Here is an 18,333-nt window from a genome sequence, read left to right as displayed (position 1 = left end):
GTGAGATTTTCTACGGGAATGTGGAAGAAACTAAAACTAGTTCCTGTGTACAGGCATTGGTATAATTATTTCAAGGATTATTTCAAGGATGGGTGTACATCAGCTAATACCAAAAAAAGAGCTAAATAGGAAAATTGCAATGTCCTTAACCGGAAACTCTGCTTATATGCAGATAAATTTTACAGGATGCCAATGTGTTTGATTTAAGTTGATCCAACCAGTAGGCTTAGATCTTTGAAGAGGTGGCTACAGCTGTGGGGTCACCAGTTTTGTACAAACTTTGGAAGGTTGGTCATCATCATCATCCTCCTTTTTCCTTATCCAGTTCCTTCCAGGTCGGGGCATTTATAGGACTTGTTCACCTTCCTCACTCCTTTCACCATTCCTCTTCCATCATTTTGTCCCAGTCCAGGTTTCTTCTTCTTGCACTCTTTATCGAATCGATCCACCTTGTTCTAGATCTACCTCTCAGTCTCATTCCTTCAAACATTATCTCCATCATCTGTTTTGGTATTCTTTCCTCCTCCATCCTCTTTACATGTTCAAACCAACTTACTGTAGTTTACTCCTATCAGTTCTCTCGTTTAGGTTTTCTCTTCTGACCTTTCTCACATTTTTGTTTCTCAATCTGTCTTTCCTATTATACTTCTTAGGTATTTCATTTTTGCTGGCTTGAATTCTACTACTCTCCTCCCTACTTGTCACTGTCCAGGTCTCAGCCACAGAGGTAAATATGGGCGCATACTGTAATACATTTTGTACATTACCACTTTACACTTCCTTGGTACTTTCTTATTCCAGACAAGGTTTCTTAGACTCAGGTAGAATACACATTGCTGTGTTGCATCCTCTTGCTAATCTCCATGTCCAGCCTTCTATTCTGCATTAATTTACTACCTAGGTATTTTTGACTGTCAACATCTTCAAGATTTTGACCACCAGTCTTTATTATGCCTTTCTCCTCTAGATATCACCATGGTCTTGCTTTTCTCTGTGCTGATTTTCACACCATACTTTTCAATTTTGTTGTTCGGTAGATCAAGTTTTTCTTGTTTGTTCCCCAGACCACAATATTGCCACCGAGCTCGATAGCTGTAGTCGCTTAAGTGCGGCCAATATGCAGTATTCGGGAGATAGTGGGTTCGAACCCCACTGTCGGCAGCCCTGAAGATGGTTTTCCGTGGTTTCCCATTTTCACACCAGGCAAATGCTGGGGCTGTATCTTAATTAAGGCCACGGACGCTTCCTTCCCACTCCTAGCCCTTTCCTACCCTATTGTCACCATAAGACCTATCTGTGTCGATGCAGCGTAAAGCAGCTTGAAAAAACAACAACAACAACAATATTGCCTGCAGATTGTAATAACTTCATCTCCCTATTCCCGTATTCTTCTTTTGTCTCCTTCATAATTTCATCCATAACCATTAGAAACAAAAGAGGCCACAATACATTCCCCCTGTCTTAGTCCAGTTTCATTTCAAAGTCATTCTGTCTTTCCAAATGGAGTCTGAACACTGCTGACACAGTTTTTTTTACATTGCTTACACCATTTCTACATTTTGTGTACCCAGTCTCTTTTTGATCATGGTTTCCCCACACCCTCTCCCTGGGAACACTATTATATGCCTTTGTTAGATCCTTTCCATATTCCAAATTCTTTTCCATTGATTACCTCATGCTTAAGTTTGGATAGATCTTCCACTTCTAAACCATACTGTTCCTCCAGCAGTTCTCCTCTCTAATATTCCTTCCACTATTTTTGCCACTTGTGAAAATGTGATTCCTCTATAGTTATCACACACTTTATTTTTGTCCCCCTTCTTAAACACTGTATTATTATTCCCTTTCCTCAGTCTTCTGACACATGTTTCTGTTTCCATATGCACTTTTAAAATCTGTACACCCATTGTAGTCCAACAAGTCCAGCAGCCTTAATCATTTCCTCAGTAATTTCATCCATTCGTGGTGCCTTCCCCATTTTCATTTTAATTCCACCTCTAACATGGTTATATCATCCTCAACTGTTGAGTCATCACACCATATTACTACTGTCTCCTCTTCACTATTTCTCACATTCAACAGTTTATCAAAATACTCTCTCTATCCTCTCTTTATTTCTTTTGGATGTGTTAACAGGGGTGCAAGGCAGTTGGATGCACAACAAATAGCCTCTCTAATTGCAAAAGTCAACCTCACCTTCCCGTGGTGCTCTCTGTTATCACAGACGAGGCTCTGGCGACTGAATATATGGTGGAATAACCATATCACAATTAGGGATGCGGTAAGTGGCATCCTTTCCACCTGTAACATCTGAGGTGGGAGCAAGTGTCAAGGCTTAAAGGTGGCAGCCCCACCATGACACTCGGTGAATGTGGGCTAATAACTCAGTCGCTTAAAATTAACTTATTAAAGAAACTAAGAAAAGCAGCCAGACAGATCCTAAGACAATGACCTTTGGCTTGAAACAGGATATGAAAATTGGATTTTGGAACATCAGAACACTGTATCAGACTGGGAAACTAGTACAATTTGCTATCGAGGCAGAGAGGTACAGACTGGATATCTTAGGAGTTAGTGAAGTAAGGTGGAATACATTTGGAGAGTTAAGAAAAAAATGAAATGGCGTATGGCTTTTAGTGCCGAGAGTGTTCAAGGACAAATTCGGCTCGCCAGATGCAGGTCTTTTGATTTGACACCCGTAGGTGACCTGCGCGTCATGATGAGGATGAAATGATGATGAAGACGACACATACACCCAGTCCCCGTGCCAGGGAAATTAACCAATTAAGGTTAAAATTCCCGACCCTGCCGGGAATCGAACCCAGGACCCCTGCGGCCAAAGGCCAGCATGCTAACCATTTAGCCATGGAGCCGGACAAGGAGAGTTAAGAACTTTGAGGGGACAAACATTCCTCTACTCCGGTAAGCCAAATGAAGACACATCAGGAAGGAGTGGGATTTCTTATAAACAAGAGGGAGATCAAAGAACAGTCTGATGGATTGGAAGCCCATCTCATCAAGGACTATCACTGCAAGATTCAAGGGGAAGATCAGAAATGTTTCGATTGTCCAATGCTATGCACCTACAGAAGAAGCGGAAGCAGATGATAAGGCTAAGTTTTATTCAGAACTACAGAGTACCATTCAGGCAATAAACGAAAGGGACATTGTGATTGTTATGGGAGACTTCAATGCCAAAGTGGGTTCTGAAAATCTGGGTCTTGAACAAGTAATGGGTCGACATGGACTTGGTACTAGGAATGAGAATGGAGAACTTTCGGTAAACTTCTGGGTGAGCAATGAACTTATCGGTGGAACCCTATTCCCTCATAAAGAATGCCATAAAGTGACGTGGATTTCACCAGACCAGCGAATTCAAAACCAGATTGATCCCCTGGCAATTAGCAAAAGCTGGAGAAGGTCTCTTTTGGATGTCAGAAATCGAAGAGGTGCAGATATAGGCAGCGAGCACCATCTAGTGACTGCCAACATCCGAATTAAGATTGCAACTGCAAAGAGGTGATTTGAGCAACAAATGAAAAGGTTTGATGTTGGAAAGCTAGAGGATGAAAGAAGTAAGGAACAGTTCAAGCTTGTCCTCAGTAACAGGTTTACAGCACTACAGTTAGATGAAGATGATGTTGAAGAACACTGGAAGAAAGTTAAAACCACTTTGACAGACACAGCAGAGGAGGTACTTGGCTTCAAGAACATCAGGAGGAAAGACTGAATGACACCAAATAGTTGGGAATGTATTGAACAATGTAGGGAGCTGAAACTTTGAATAATTGCAGGACATGAACCCAAAAGGTTCAACTCCAAGTGGCATACCATGCTAAAGATCGGGAAGTTAAGAAAAGTGCGAAAGCAGACTGGAAAAAATGCGTATCAGACCTTGCTGAATTAGTGGAGACTGCAGCAAGAGATAGAAATATGAAAGGCTTGTATGACATCACAAGGAAACTTGCCAAGAAGAAATTTAAACAAAGTAGACCCATCAAGAACAAACAAGGAGATATGCTCACTAGTGATGAAGCTAAGTTGAATAGATGGCGAGAACACTTCATGGAGGTGTTGAACAGAGAAAATTTAGAGGAAGATAGACAAATGGTAGAGGTGAACGAAGATTGTTTAACTGATGGTATCAACACTGAACCACCCTCAAGAAATAAGATAAAAGAAGCGATCACCCAAATAAAGAATGGGAAGGCCCCAGGAGTGGATAATGTAGCACATGAGCTTCTGTGTACCCTGATATGACAGCCGATCTGTGGCATCCACTGTTCACAAAAATTTGGAATAAGGAAAGAATGCCAAAGGAATGGAGAGAAGGACTCCTTGTTAAATTACCAAAGAAAGGTGACATGACCAACTGTCACAACTGGAGAGGTACCTACCACCTTGCTTTTGATTCCCAGTAAAGTGATGATATGGGTGATCCTGAACAGGATAAAAGCAAGAATAGAAAACCAACTGTGCAATGAACAAGCAGGTTTCAGGAATAACCGCTCATGCATAGCCCAAGTAAACACTCTACGAATTATTATTGAACAGTTTAATGAATACAGTTCTGGCCTATATCTTCTGTTTGTGGACTTCGAGAAGGCTTTCGATTCATTGAAAAGGAACACCATGTGAAGAATGCTACAGAAGTATGGTGTACCAACTAAAATCATCAAAATCATCATAGAGACTTACAACGACTTCACGTGTAAAGTAATCCATGAAGGGAAGATATTGGAGCTTTTCTCCATAAATTCTGGTGTGCAGCAGGGGTGTGGCCTATCTCCAACTATCTTTCTCTTTGTTCTAGATGACGTCATGAGGAAAGTTACAGAGGGAAGTCAAAGAGGCATCCAATGGGGATTGGGTGACAGATTGGAAGCTTTGCCTATTGCCTATTGACTCAAAAACATACTGATGTGGAGGGAAAGATACAGAATCTGGAGAGAGAGGCTAAATGCCCAGAAAACAAAAGCAATGAATATCAACTTGAAGAGCAAATGGAAATTTAGAGTCAGTGATGAAGACATTAAAGAAGTCGAAGAGTTTACATTTACATATATTGGCAGTGTGGTAACCCAGGATGGAGATGGAGAAGCAGCTGCTGCTGCCAAAATGACAATCCACAAAGCAAATGCGGCATTCATACAACTCTATCCGATATGGAGGGCTAGAGAAATATCAGTGAAAACCAAACGCATTTTCCAAACAAATGTAAAAACAGTACTGTTATATGGTTGTGAAACCTGGAAAGTTAACTCAGAGATTACTAATTAACTACAGATATTCATAAATAGATGCTTAAGGAGAATTAAACGTATTTTCTGGCCAAAAGTAATTTCAAACGGAGATCTTTGGAAACAAACAGAAGAAGAGCCCATTGGCATACAAATAAAGCAGAGGAAGTGGAAATGGATCGGACATACACTGCAGAAGCAGCAGGATGCAGTGGAGAGAAAGGCTCTGTTTTGGAACCTTCAAGGACAATGGAAGTCATGGAGACACAGTGTGATGGAGGAGGCAAAAAAAAAAGAAGGGAAGACCTTCGGAGAATTCAAGACCCTGGCTCAAAATAGGATACACTGGCGCTGCTTTGTCGAAGCCCTATGCTCCGAAAAGGAGTAAAAGGAAATAAGTCAAGTAAGTAAGTCAATGTGTTAACAACTCTCCACCTTCTTCTTTCATCAGCTTTGTTTAAACTCTTTCTTTGCTATTACTTTGTATAATTCCATACAGTATTCTTTTACTGCCAGCTCCATCTGTTTCCATCTTTTGTGTAAAAAAACAAGGACAAAAACAAAGTTTTTACAGTATTACATAATGGACATGTACATGGTATTCCTAATTCATGAAGAACAGCCAAAAAAGGAATGTAATTTATAACATAGAGCTTTATCATACTTTAAAGTTTGTGATGTATATAGTTTTTAAGTTTATCAAAGATAATGAAGATGGTCTTAGTAACAGATCAAACCTAATCCTACTATAAATGAGATAGAACATTCTCCAATACAATTTACAACTGCTGATTAGGTGGAAGTGTCCAAAATAAAGTTAAAGCTACTAAGCCCATCAGTGTTTTGAACAGTCATGTCTCAGCCTTATGTGGCCTTCTCAATGCTTTATCTAATTGTGACACTGATATTCTGCATACACAAGGACTGACTCTACTCCTATCCACTGCCTGATATCCACAGACAGTTTTTAAGTGCCTGTGAATGTTTGCAATGATCTTCTACTCCATAAAAAGAAATTCAATCACAGCTCTCACATTTGTATGTACTTCATGTATACTAGCCATTTTACAACAAAACTATTATGCTACCACGGCAAAAGCAATTATGAAACTTCATAGCATTGCCAATGAAGATTTGTAGTCACTGTGTATAAAATTTGGTGCTTCTGCAATATCTCATCTCTCTCTCTCACTCACTCATTCACTCACAAAGCAAAGTCACCTCTGTACAGGCCATGAAGACCCTTGGAGGTGTGGAAGGTGAAGGCTTCCACCATTGTTAACCTCGGCACATGATGGGGTAGAGTGGTTAGCTCTACGCCCGGCCACCTTTGCCCCCAGGAATTAACCTGGTACTAATTTTTGGTGTAGGTTGAGTGAACCTCAGGGCCATATGCACCTCCGGAAGTGGAAATCTTGTTTCTTAAATTTTATGACTTCCTGACAGGGAAGTCCACGTCCTTCCGGGCGAACTGAGCATGCCGTTACTGCCTATTCACTCACACATATATATTAAAATAACTGCATTAGGCTACTTATTGAATTAATATTAGAATCCAAAGAAATATTTGTAATTCACATAACGATGTATTACTAATACAGAAAGTCATAATCTTACGGCTGAAGTTGTTGAAAAAATGCAATACAAATTTAAAACACATTATTGCATTTCTAAAGAAAATGTAAACATCAAAAGTTCTGATTTAATTATAAAATTGCTAAGTTTTCCACAATGTTATAATGTCTTACTTTTACATTGCCTTCTAAATACACTAGATCTTGATAAAATACTTACCGTACCTAATCAACAACAGAATAAACTGAGTAGTTGAGATAAATTACCAACTGACCACACCACCATTGTAATTTCAGATTTTAGATGATTTAGAATGGTATTTTTATCTCTAGTCAATGCATATAGAAAGGAACTGTGCAATTGTACATTCTGTTGTATTTTTATTGGGATAATGGCACAGACAATGAAAGAAAGGACATTCGCATTAAAAACAGAATGCGTGGTCATCCTAAGCTAGTGCTGACCTTTGTTCATAGGTTAGTGTTCTTGAGCCAGGAATTACTTCAAACCAATAAGGGCTTGGTGTGGCCAAGAAATGATATTGTAGGTTGTGATAACATTAAATAAGAAAAAACACTATTAGAAATTAGATGCATTGACATCATTCCATGCTCTTGACCGTACGTCATATAGATCAGGAACAGGTACTGATCCAACTGGATGCACTACAGAGATTGACGAGACAGCGGTACCTCATCTGGAGACATCCTGCAGTCTAAGGGATTTACACTGTATTAGTCGATTTCAACAAGATTCATCCATTGCTGTTTGAATTCGTCTAAACTACAAACACAGTAGCTTCTGCAATGTTTAACTTTGGCCCTTGCAGATGATGCAGTACATAGTCAGTGAACATCGCAATTAGATGCTGGAATGGTGGTGCATTGCTTTCTCCGATGACTTCACTCTCTTAATGCAAATGATGGTCACATCATGGTTAGGTAATATGGTGGACAGTGCAATAAACTTTCACTGATCTATCAGTGCCCTAATGCCCGGACACCATGTGTTATGATTTGGGTTGCATCAGTTACGACTCCTGCATGTGTGCTGAACACATGGGAGGAGCACAGCAATATGTCAGTGAAGTTCTGTGGCCGTATTTTTTACCATTCTTGCACAGCTTACCAAATGGTATTATGTAGCAAGATTATGCTTGCACCCATTCAGCTTATAAGTTATGAATTTCATTATGGTCCATATTGACAGTTGATCACTATTAAAGGGTAGAGAAAGGTCTACCTATTCAAAACCATTAGCTTAATATAGTGTCCTATATAATATATAGTTGGCACTAGTTTCGACCCTACATACATTGGGTCATCTTCAGCCATGATCTAATTGGAAACATATGTTTACATACAACCAGCAATAAAGAATACAATTTGGTATGTCTTAATTTAAAATATAAGTTGGACTACATATTTAAAATTGAGACTAAAATGACACATTAAAACTGTTGTGGTTGGTGTTGAACTATGTCAATGTCCTTATAGTATTCCTTGGCCTGCAAGTTTACCAATTTGTCACCAGTTGAACACATTTGGGATGTGATGGGACAATGTCTGTACCACTGTCAAATACATCCATGAACAGTGAACAGTCATGAAAGGAGGCCCCTGACCTTATACTGAATGGTGCTTGATGGATGGTAAACAAAGCGTATGTCCATTCATGAAGGAAAAAAGTTCACTCCTGGTTTGTAATTTTGGCCTGTGATAGTTTTGTGAATTTTCTAGTAGAGAAAGAAGGTATGTAATACTATCTGTGTCCATCATAAATACATCTTCATTATAAACTGTTATGCCTTTCAGCATTCAGTCCGCAAGCCTCTGTGAATTCACTAAATACCTCCACAATCCTCTGTTTGTAACTAGCTCTCTGGTCTTGTTTAGTTCCATACCTTTTATCTTTAAATCATTAGAAACTGAGTCCTACCATCGTTGCCTACTTTTCCCACATTCTATGACCATTATTCTCCTAGGTACCCTATCTTCCTCTATTTGCCTCACATGATCTCGTCACCAAAGCCGGTTTATGCATACCGCTTCATCTGTCAAGTTCATTCCTAACTTAGCCTTTATCTCCTCATTCCGAGTACCCTCCTGCCCTTGTTCTCATATGCTGTCATTCTCACTACATAACTCTGCTCGACCCCACTGCCTCAGAATAAAGTGTCCTACAAGAGTTCGCCAAGAAGGTTAGATAAACAACAGCTTAGCACACATCATTCCTAGACTCAGCTAAAGGCCCCTAGTTCACTAACCCATGCTCTCTCAAGTCAGGTGCCCCTTTTAGTCACCTCTTACAACAGTATTCCATAAGATGACGACATCCTATTGTCTGAAGGTGTCCAAGGACGTAACGCGTGGCTAGAGATGTCATACTCACTGCACATATTGTAAGTTCCGAGATACTAGATTGTAGGCTTTCAGCATATTCTGCCATTAAGACTGAGACATCTGCATGGGCCAGACTGCTTACTACATTTCCACCTAACTGAATCCCTCCCTGCCACTTTATACCTTTCAATAGATGATCCATGAAAACAAATCTGTATGATCAGAGATCAAAAATACACTAGTTCTTGTGTACAGTATTTTCTTCCTTACTTCTTGGTTACTGGTATGATTAAATGAAATATAACGATGTTCCAGTCTTCTTCATCAAAGAGTCAAATGAATTAGTGGAAACTGGAATTTTTATCAGCTTATATCGAAGTAACAATTTTACCTCCTTTGAAGTACCTTGCTGAAAGAGTAATAGTGAAGCCCTACAAAGAACAGAATAACATACTGGTAACTGTATTGTTGTTGAATATTTAGTTAATGAGTAGCAGGAGAAAATGCCACAAGCATAACTTTATTTAAGGTGGACCTCAACTTGCAGGGAGGAGACCCATGCACTATGATTTCAGAGCCTTTAACCGTGGCACATGTAGTATGAGACAGGCAGTAGCAAGCTTCAAAACTGCAGATAACTGTTGCAGACTCCAAATTTACACAAGACCCTTCCTCTGTAGTGCAGAAAGCATGTTTCCAAGATATTAAGATGAAATGTCAGGCTGATATAAGACAGATGTGAAATGAATGGTGGCAGCAGAAAGCCAAGGAACTCCAGAATTTGTTCGATACCAGAGACCTTTGGAATTTCTATGACAAACTAAAGGAAATTTTTGACCACCCTCACTATTCATCAGGTGTGCTGAAAGCTGTTGACAATAACACCATACTTACAGACAGTCAAGACATACACTATGTGATCAAAAGTATCCGGACGCCCACAGAAACATAAGTCTTTTTCTTAGGTGCATTATGCTGCCACCTACTGCCAGGTACTCCATATCAGTGACCTCAGTAGTCATTAGACATCGTGAGAGAGTAGAATGGGTCACTCTGCGGACTTTGAACGTGGTCAGGTGATTGGGTGTCACTTGTGTCAGAAGTTTGTACGCAAGATTTCCAAACTCCTAAACATTCCTAGGTCCATTGTTTCTGGTGTGATAGTGAAGTGGAAATGTGAAGGGACACATACAGCACGAAAGTGTACAGGCCAACCTCGTCTATTGACTGACAGAGACTGCCAACAGTTGAAGGGGGTCGTCAAGTGTAATGGCAGGCATCTATCCAGTCCATCACACAGGAATTCCAAACTGCATCAGGATCCACTCCAAGTACTATGACAGTTCGGTGGGAGGTGAAAAAAATTGCATGGTCGAGCAGCTGCCCATAAGCCACACATCATGCAGGTCAATGCCAAACGACGCCTTGCTTGGTGTAAGGGGCGTAAGGATTGGATGATTGAACAGTGGAAAAACGTTGTGTGGAGTGACGAAACAGGTACACAATGTGGCAATCCGATGGCAGGGTGTGGGTATGGCGAATGCCCAGTGAACGTCATCTGCCAGCGTGTGTAGTGCCAACAGTAAAATTCGGAGGCGGTGGTGTTATGGTGTGGTCGTGCTTTTTTATAGAGGGGGCTTGCATCCCTTTTTGTTTTGTGTGGCACTATCACAGCACAAGCTTAAATTGATGTTTTAAGCACCTTCTTGCTTCCCACTTTGGGGATGGCGATTGCATCTTTCAACACGATTGAGCACCTGTTCATAATGTTCGGCCTGTCGCGGAGTGGTTACATGACAATACCATCCCTGTAATGGACTGTCCCACACAGAGCCCTAACCTGTATCCTATAGCATACCTATGGGATGTTTTGGAACGCCGACTTCGTGCCAGGCCTCACCGACCGATATCGCTACCTCTCCTGAGTGCAGCACTCCGTGAAGAATGGCCTGCCATTCCCCAAGCAACCTTCCAGCACCTGTGAATGTATGCTTGTGAGAGTGGAAGCTTTTATCAAGGCTAAGGGTGGGCCAACACCATATTTAATTGAAGCATTACCGACAGAGGGCGCCACAAACTTGTACGTCATGTTCAGCCAGGTGTCCGGATACTTTTGATCACACAGTGTATTAAGATGCTGGGAAGAACACTTCAGCTTACTTTGAAATCGAAGCTCACCTGTTGCCAAAGACTTCCTCCAACATGTGCCACAACATCCTCTGCAACTGTGGATGGCAGTCAAATAAACCATTCATGAATTCACCAAAGCCGTCAAAAGTATGAAGCCAAGAAAATCTCCCAGGCCAGATAACATCCCTCTGAACTTATTCCAAGTGGAGGACTATCTTTGAAGACCAGGATTTTCTACCATATTCTTGTAACTTAGGTAAACACAGAAGGTGCCTGCCGGCATGAAAAATGCCACCATAGTAACCATTTTCAAGAAAGGTGATTGAAGTATCTGTGGCAATTATTGTGGCATTTTGCTACTATCCATAGCAGGAAAAATTCTGGCAGGGATTTTATTGAACTATCTTCAGACTGTCTCTGAAATGGTATTCCCCAAGTCTCAATGTGGGTTTTGTGCCTCAAGAGGTACCATTGACATGATCTTTTGTGCTAGACAAATCCAAGAGAAATGCAGAGAACAACAAATCCTGCTTCTTTTTTTATTTTATAGTCTGGAAAAGACCCCTGGTTCTGTGCTTAGAGAAGCTATGTGGGTGGTATTATGGCGCTTTGGCTGTCCTGACTGTTTTGCAGGTGTAATCCAGGCTCTTCATGATGGAATGGTTGGACGAGTTCTTCACCTGAATGAACTATCAGAAGAATTCCCTATCACAAATGGGGTTAAGCAAGGCTGTGTGCTTGCTCCCATCCTTTTTTCCCTGTACTTGGCAGCCATGATTCACGAGACTTCTACTATCAACCATGGAGGTGTGGAAATTAAATTTCGGTATGATGGCGGACTGTTCAACCAAATCAGGCTCTGTTCTCAGAGAGTGACTCATAATATTTGCGTAATGGAGCTTCAATATGCTGATGACAATGCAACACCTGTCCATATGCCTGAGGAGCTTCAAACATCCATCAACTGTTTTAATGAAGCTTACGAACGATTTAGTCTGACCATCAACTCCCATAACTCCCATAAATGCTAACACCTGGGCAACAACTATACAGAACAGTGTTCTTTGGTGCAAAGCTACTGCAGAAGGTGTCTCATTGTTTGAGCAGGCTCATCACAGACAAGAAATTGAAAGCCATGAAAAGTGGAAACTGCGTCAGATCCAACTGCGCCCTCCACCCACTTTTAGATGTGACCTCTATGGTCGCATGTTACATGCAAAGATTGGCTTGATCAGTGACATCTCCACAGAGTCAACAGACTTTAAGAATAATTGCAGGAGAAAAATGCATTGTCGGAAACAAGTAGCTTTTTTTTCTTTTTACTAGTTGCTTTTATCTCACGCCGACACAGGTAGGTCTTATGGCGACGATGGGACAGGAAAGGCCTAGGAATGGGAAGGAAGCGGCCATGGGCTTAATTAAGGTACAGCCCCAGCATTTGCCTGGTGTGAAAATGGGAAACCACGGAAGACCATCTTCAGGGCTGCCGATGGTGGGGTTTGAATCCACGATCTCCCGGATGCGAGTTCACAGCTGCGCACTGCTAACTGCATGGCCAACTCGCCCGGTGAAACGAGTAGCGGCCGACGACAAGTTTAAATGACAATTGTTGTTATAGAGTAAAATAATTGAAACTGTAATATACCTTTGCCTACACACATCCTTGAACTGAAGGTTAACAAATCTCCTGAATTGTCCTGAGATTATACACTTGTTGATATGGTTTTTGAAAAACAAGGTTACATGTTTAAATGTTTACATGTTTAAATTTCAGTTTTTCATCAAATTCAAATATCACCATATTATAAGGAATTGTCGTGGCTTTAAGTGCACCAGCACTGTGAATTTCACATGTTATCACTTCTGCACAAAATACTTTCCACTAATACTCCCAACTATCTTTCTTCACCTTTCTCTTACCTCTCGTCGTATCATGACCACAATACGAGATCTGGCTCCTCTCTTACCATACCTGTAAACTGCACTGCTGCTTACAACCGCTCCTTCATAATCTCTGCATCCAGGGCATGGAATTTGCTACCTGCGAACATTAGGGACAATCCCTCTCATCGCAAGTTTACAGTGGCGTGCCACGAGTATTTGTTGAGTAGATCCTGCTGACTTGCTGGATAATTGTTGAGTGAATGAAAGAATGAATGGGATGAATGAACGGATTATTGCAGTAACATCACTTAAGTGTATTTTAGTTTGTGTATTTTAAAATTAAGGATTCTTTTATTGTCATTTTTAATATTATTACTATTGTTTTTGCTATTAATATTATTTGTGTTATTTGTATGTACTGTATAAGTTATGTACACGTATACTCTTCTAGTGGTTAAGTGTAAGAGAGGGCCTTGAGCCCTAACTTCACCACCAATAAAGGCATTATCTATCTATCTATCTATCTATCTATCTATCTATCTATCTATCTATCTATCTATCTATCTATCATAATGCTCTTCATGACTAGTCTGTTCTTTAGACAATATTTCTGGGGAAGCTTGTTTAACTATTTAATTCATAAATGGTTTTTAAAATCCTCATGTTACTGAGGGTTTACAGCTATCATATGAAGGAATCCAAGACAAGGATGAAAAGTGTATTTTAAAGTTATCTGCATGGCAAACTATTGTCAGCTAGGAAAGTCATATTAAGAGGTTTGAATCAACTTGATTTAACAACGTGTTATGAATTTGTGTTACTGTCATTCATTGACATTATAGATGACGGACTTAATCCATAAGCCATAGACAGTCCATAAAATCAAAGACATGGTTCAGATTGTTTTTAAAACTGTGTTGATCTCAGCAGCAGCTATCACAAGAGTATTATTTACTTTTTTTAGTTGACATTCATTTGTTATGTTTTGTTTGTTTTGTTTTGAATTCTTTTAGTGATTATTTTTTTCAGGAGCTTGCAAATTTTGAAAACTTACCTGATGGCCCAAAAATTAATGCAGATGGTTAGTACACACACTCTTTTATTTTATTTTCTGCTTCTCTCTTCTTTTTTTTTTCCTTTCTTCTTTTTTTCTTTTTGTGAAGTTTCTCTTAACCCTAGCCTTTAGAAAGTAAATAACAATGTGCTGCTTACTAATCATATAAGCTGTGATTCTATAAACTATCTATTGTCTCATGCACAGTTAGTGAAGTCTATTTGAATCTTTGATATAATATGAGTTTAGGTACATTTTTGAGAAAAGAATTATAAACACACACAGAGTAAAACCTTGGTAAGACCCTCTCTAAGAGACACCATGAATATTGCATATTAAATGGGGAGAAACTAAGCAATATAATTTTTATTTTTACAAGTTGCTTTACGTCACACCAACATAAATAGGCCTTATGGTGATGAAGGGATAAGAAAGGGCTAGGAGTGGGAAGGAAGCAGCCATGACTTTAATTAAGGTACAGACCCAGCAATTGCCTGGTGTGAGAATGGGAAACCATCGGAAACCATGGAAAACCATCTTCAGCACTGCCATCAGCGAGGTTCAAACCCATTATCCCCCGAATGCAAACTCACAGCTTGAAGGTCTGAATGCAAGGTCTGAATATCAACATACTTTACCTAGCCTTTAGGTCCAGGTAAATTTTAGAGTTTTCTTCAGTTCTGTAGGTACATTTGTGATAAGGTCCGAGTCGTTGGCTGAATGGTCAGCATACTGGCCTTCGGTTCAGAGGGTCCCAGGTTCGATTCCCGGCTGGTTCGGGGATTTTAACCTTAATTGGTTAATTCCAATGGGTCGGGGGCTGGGTGTGTGTGGCGTATTCAACATTAGAAATCATCCTAGGTAGGGCCCTCATCTTCACAGACATGCAGGTCGCCTAATATGCAGTCTACTAGAAAAAGACCTGCACCAGGCCTCTCCAGAGGTCATACGCCATTATTATTATTATTATTATTATTATTATTATTATTATTATTATTATTATTATTATTATTATTATTATTATTATTATTATTACCAGTATTACTTGCGATATAGGGGTAACATTTTCTATTTTGTCTGAACTTAACTAAAAATTAATTGAAGGAAGGACATTTGAAATGGGAGTAACATGTGATGACAGTGTATTTCATAATGGCTTCCTATAGCAAATATCTAGGGATCAGGCAAAATGTGTGTATTACTCAGGATAGCTTTTACATCCAGAGACTAAATGGATTGCACCCACTAGTTTTGTACTCTTTGGTCTGAGAACAGATTGTTTGAAAATAAGGATGATATAAATTAAGTTTTAGGATTGTGGGAAATAATAAAAGCCAACACCTGTGTAACTATCAGACGAATTTAGTTTTATCGGGTAGATTTCCAGGTTCGACATAACAATAGCATAGTAAATGGGAGTGTCTTATTGAGGTTTTACTGTATATACAGTATTTCTGAAGTTAGAATCATGTCTGTGGAGAAAATAATTATGATTACCTTGTGTGTTTTATTGTGTGTACAATCTGTCTTTCAATAATACCAATGTGTTCTGTGTGTTTGGTTTGGTGATAACAATGGGGATGGTAATATCTCAAATATTGAGGCAGTTTCAATAGCAGAGTGAGTGTTCAAATCTGAGATTTGTTGCATGTCCAGTCTCTGATATGGGTTTAAAGCATTTGTTGAGGAATGTGAAAACAGGCTTGTACCGTTAACGTTGGTAAGGGATGGTAAAGATCCCCTCTATCTTAACAGAGAAATAAAGAGACTAAGAAGGAGGTGCAGATTGGAAAGAAATAGAGTTAGAAATGGCTGTGGAAGTAAGGAGAAATTGAAGGAACCTACTAGGAAATTGAATCTAGCAAAGAAGTCAGCTTATAATGGCAAGCATAATTGGTATTCATACAAATTTTAGTGAAAAATGGAAGGGTATGTATAGGTACTTTAAGGTAGAAACAGATTCCAAGAAGGATGTTCCAGGAATCATTCATGGACAAGGAGGTGTGTATGCGAGGATCTTCAAAAGGCAGAAGTATTCAGTCAGCAGTATGGCAAGATTGTTGGTTACAAGGATAATGTCCAGATAGAGGAGGTGACTAATGTTAAAGAAGTATTAAAATTTACCTATGATAACAATGACATTTATAATGAGATACAAAAGTTGAAAACAAGAAAAGCAGCTCGAATTGATGAGATTTCTGGGAATGTACTAAAGCTAATGGGTTGGGATGTAGTACCATATCTGAAGTACTTATTTGATTATTGTTTGCTTGAAGGAACTATACCATATGACTGGAGACCCTGTGTATAAAGGAAGGCGAGATAGACATAAAGCTGAAAATTACAGGCCAGTCAGTTTAACATGCATTGCATGTAAGCTTTGGGAAAGCACTCTTCTTGTTTATATTAGAAATGTTTGCAAAATCAATAACTGGTTCGATAGAAGGCAGTTTGGGTTTAGGAAAGGTTATTCCACTGAAGCTCAACTTGTAGGACTCCAGCAAGATATAGCAGATATCTTGGATTCAGGAGATCAAATGGATTGTATCGCAATTGACCTGTCAAAGGCATCTGATAGGGTGATTTTGGGGGACTACTGGGAAAAATGAGTGCAATTGGACTAGATAAAAGAGTGACAGAATGGGTTGCTATATTTCTAGAAAACAGATCTCAGAGAATTAGAGTAGGCGAAGCTTTATCTAACCCTGTAATAATTAAGGGGGGAATTCCTCAAGGCAGTATTATTGGAACTTTATGTTTTCTTATATATATATATATATATATATATATATATATGCCACTGGAATCCATTATGCAGCGTCTGTTCTCCAGGTTAGGGGCGGCTGCACAAGGCGTCTGTACTCCAGAGGACCGGCCTCATTATCACCTCACTGGATCACATCCAGAGTTGTAATTCGGGACCTAGTCCTACACAGGTGACACCTTGACAGTCAACCATGGAAGGTCTTTTAAGGAATACTCCACCGGCTGAACCAAGAGTTCAGAGAAGGCAGCATTCGGATACGGTGGGCTGCCACCTGAAAGATACCGTGAAGTCGGAGGCACGGAAATACCCCAGTACTACATACACGAATGGGACAAAATCAAGAATCAAACCAAAGCAGATAACATACTTCTCTACACACAACATAAAGTCACTCATGCAAACCGGTAAACTAAAAGTGATCACCGACATAATGGACCAACACAAAATTCTTATCATGGGATTACAGGAAATTAGAAACACTGACCAGGATGCCTTGGAATCTCAAGGGTACAGACTTTATAAAGGTATACCCGGGAAGAGAGTGATGAAGAATGTCCCACAATTTGGAACAGGATTTTTAGTCAGCCTTAAAATAATAAACTCAGTTCAAGAATTCAGATCACAGTCTCCACGACTCTCAACGCTCACCTTAAAGGCATCTAATAAAATCTATACTATAATAAATGCCCATGCTCCCACTAATGATAAAAACAACTCCTCAAAAGACCAGGAGGAAACAGGAGAATTTTGGGACCTATTGGACCAGACCATAGATAACATCCCCAAACACCATATAAAATTATTAATAGGCGACTTCAACGCTCAACTAGGCAGAGAAAGAAAATACCGTGACATCATCGGAAAATGGCCAGCACACAAGAAAACAAATAAAAATGGAGAGAGACTAGTTGACCTGTGTAGAAACCATAATTTGATCTCAAAATCTACATGTTTTAAGAGGAAACCTCAAAAACTCAAAACATGGAAACACCCTGACTACACTAAAGGAGAATGGCAACTGGACCACGTCTGCATGGACAAATACCACCACAAAGAGATCTATAACGTCAAAGTCCTCTGAGGAATAGACACAGGTTCAGATCACTACGTAGTTAAAATTAAAATTAAACTCACTCCCCAGAGGAGACAACAAAAGCAAGCCCTTAAAACTAAAAGAAAAATAGATCCTACCCAGCTAATCAACAACAAAAATTACCAGAAAGCAACTGAAAAAATAAAAATCACAGACAAACTTGAAGACTTGGTACACAACCTTAAACAAATTGCAGAAGACCTAGCTCCAATTAAACCACGTAAAAAACACCAATAGTGGAACAGTGA

General features: G+C 39.7%; 1 protein-coding gene across 1 annotated transcript in view; it reads left to right on the top strand.

Moving 5' to 3' along the window:
* LOC136863618 (thialysine N-epsilon-acetyltransferase) overlaps nucleotides 1-18,333 on the top strand; it is a 189,265-nt gene that overhangs the window by 96,323 nt on the left and 74,609 nt on the right. Inside the window, exon 3 of the mRNA XM_067139989.2 lies at nucleotides 14,201-14,252. Within this exon, the coding sequence (XP_066996090.2) occupies nucleotides 14,229-14,252 (24 nt within the window). The 5' untranslated portion in view covers nucleotides 14,201-14,228. The remainder of the gene's footprint in view (nucleotides 1-14,200; nucleotides 14,253-18,333) is intronic.

The sequence above is a fragment of the Anabrus simplex genome, chromosome 1, assembly GCF_040414725.1.
Source record: "Anabrus simplex isolate iqAnaSimp1 chromosome 1, ASM4041472v1, whole genome shotgun sequence".
In the NCBI taxonomy this organism is placed as follows: domain Eukaryota; kingdom Metazoa; phylum Arthropoda; class Insecta; order Orthoptera; family Tettigoniidae; genus Anabrus; species Anabrus simplex.
The sequence above is the reverse complement of the archived record's forward strand: the minus strand, read 5'-3'. Positions and strand labels throughout refer to the sequence as shown.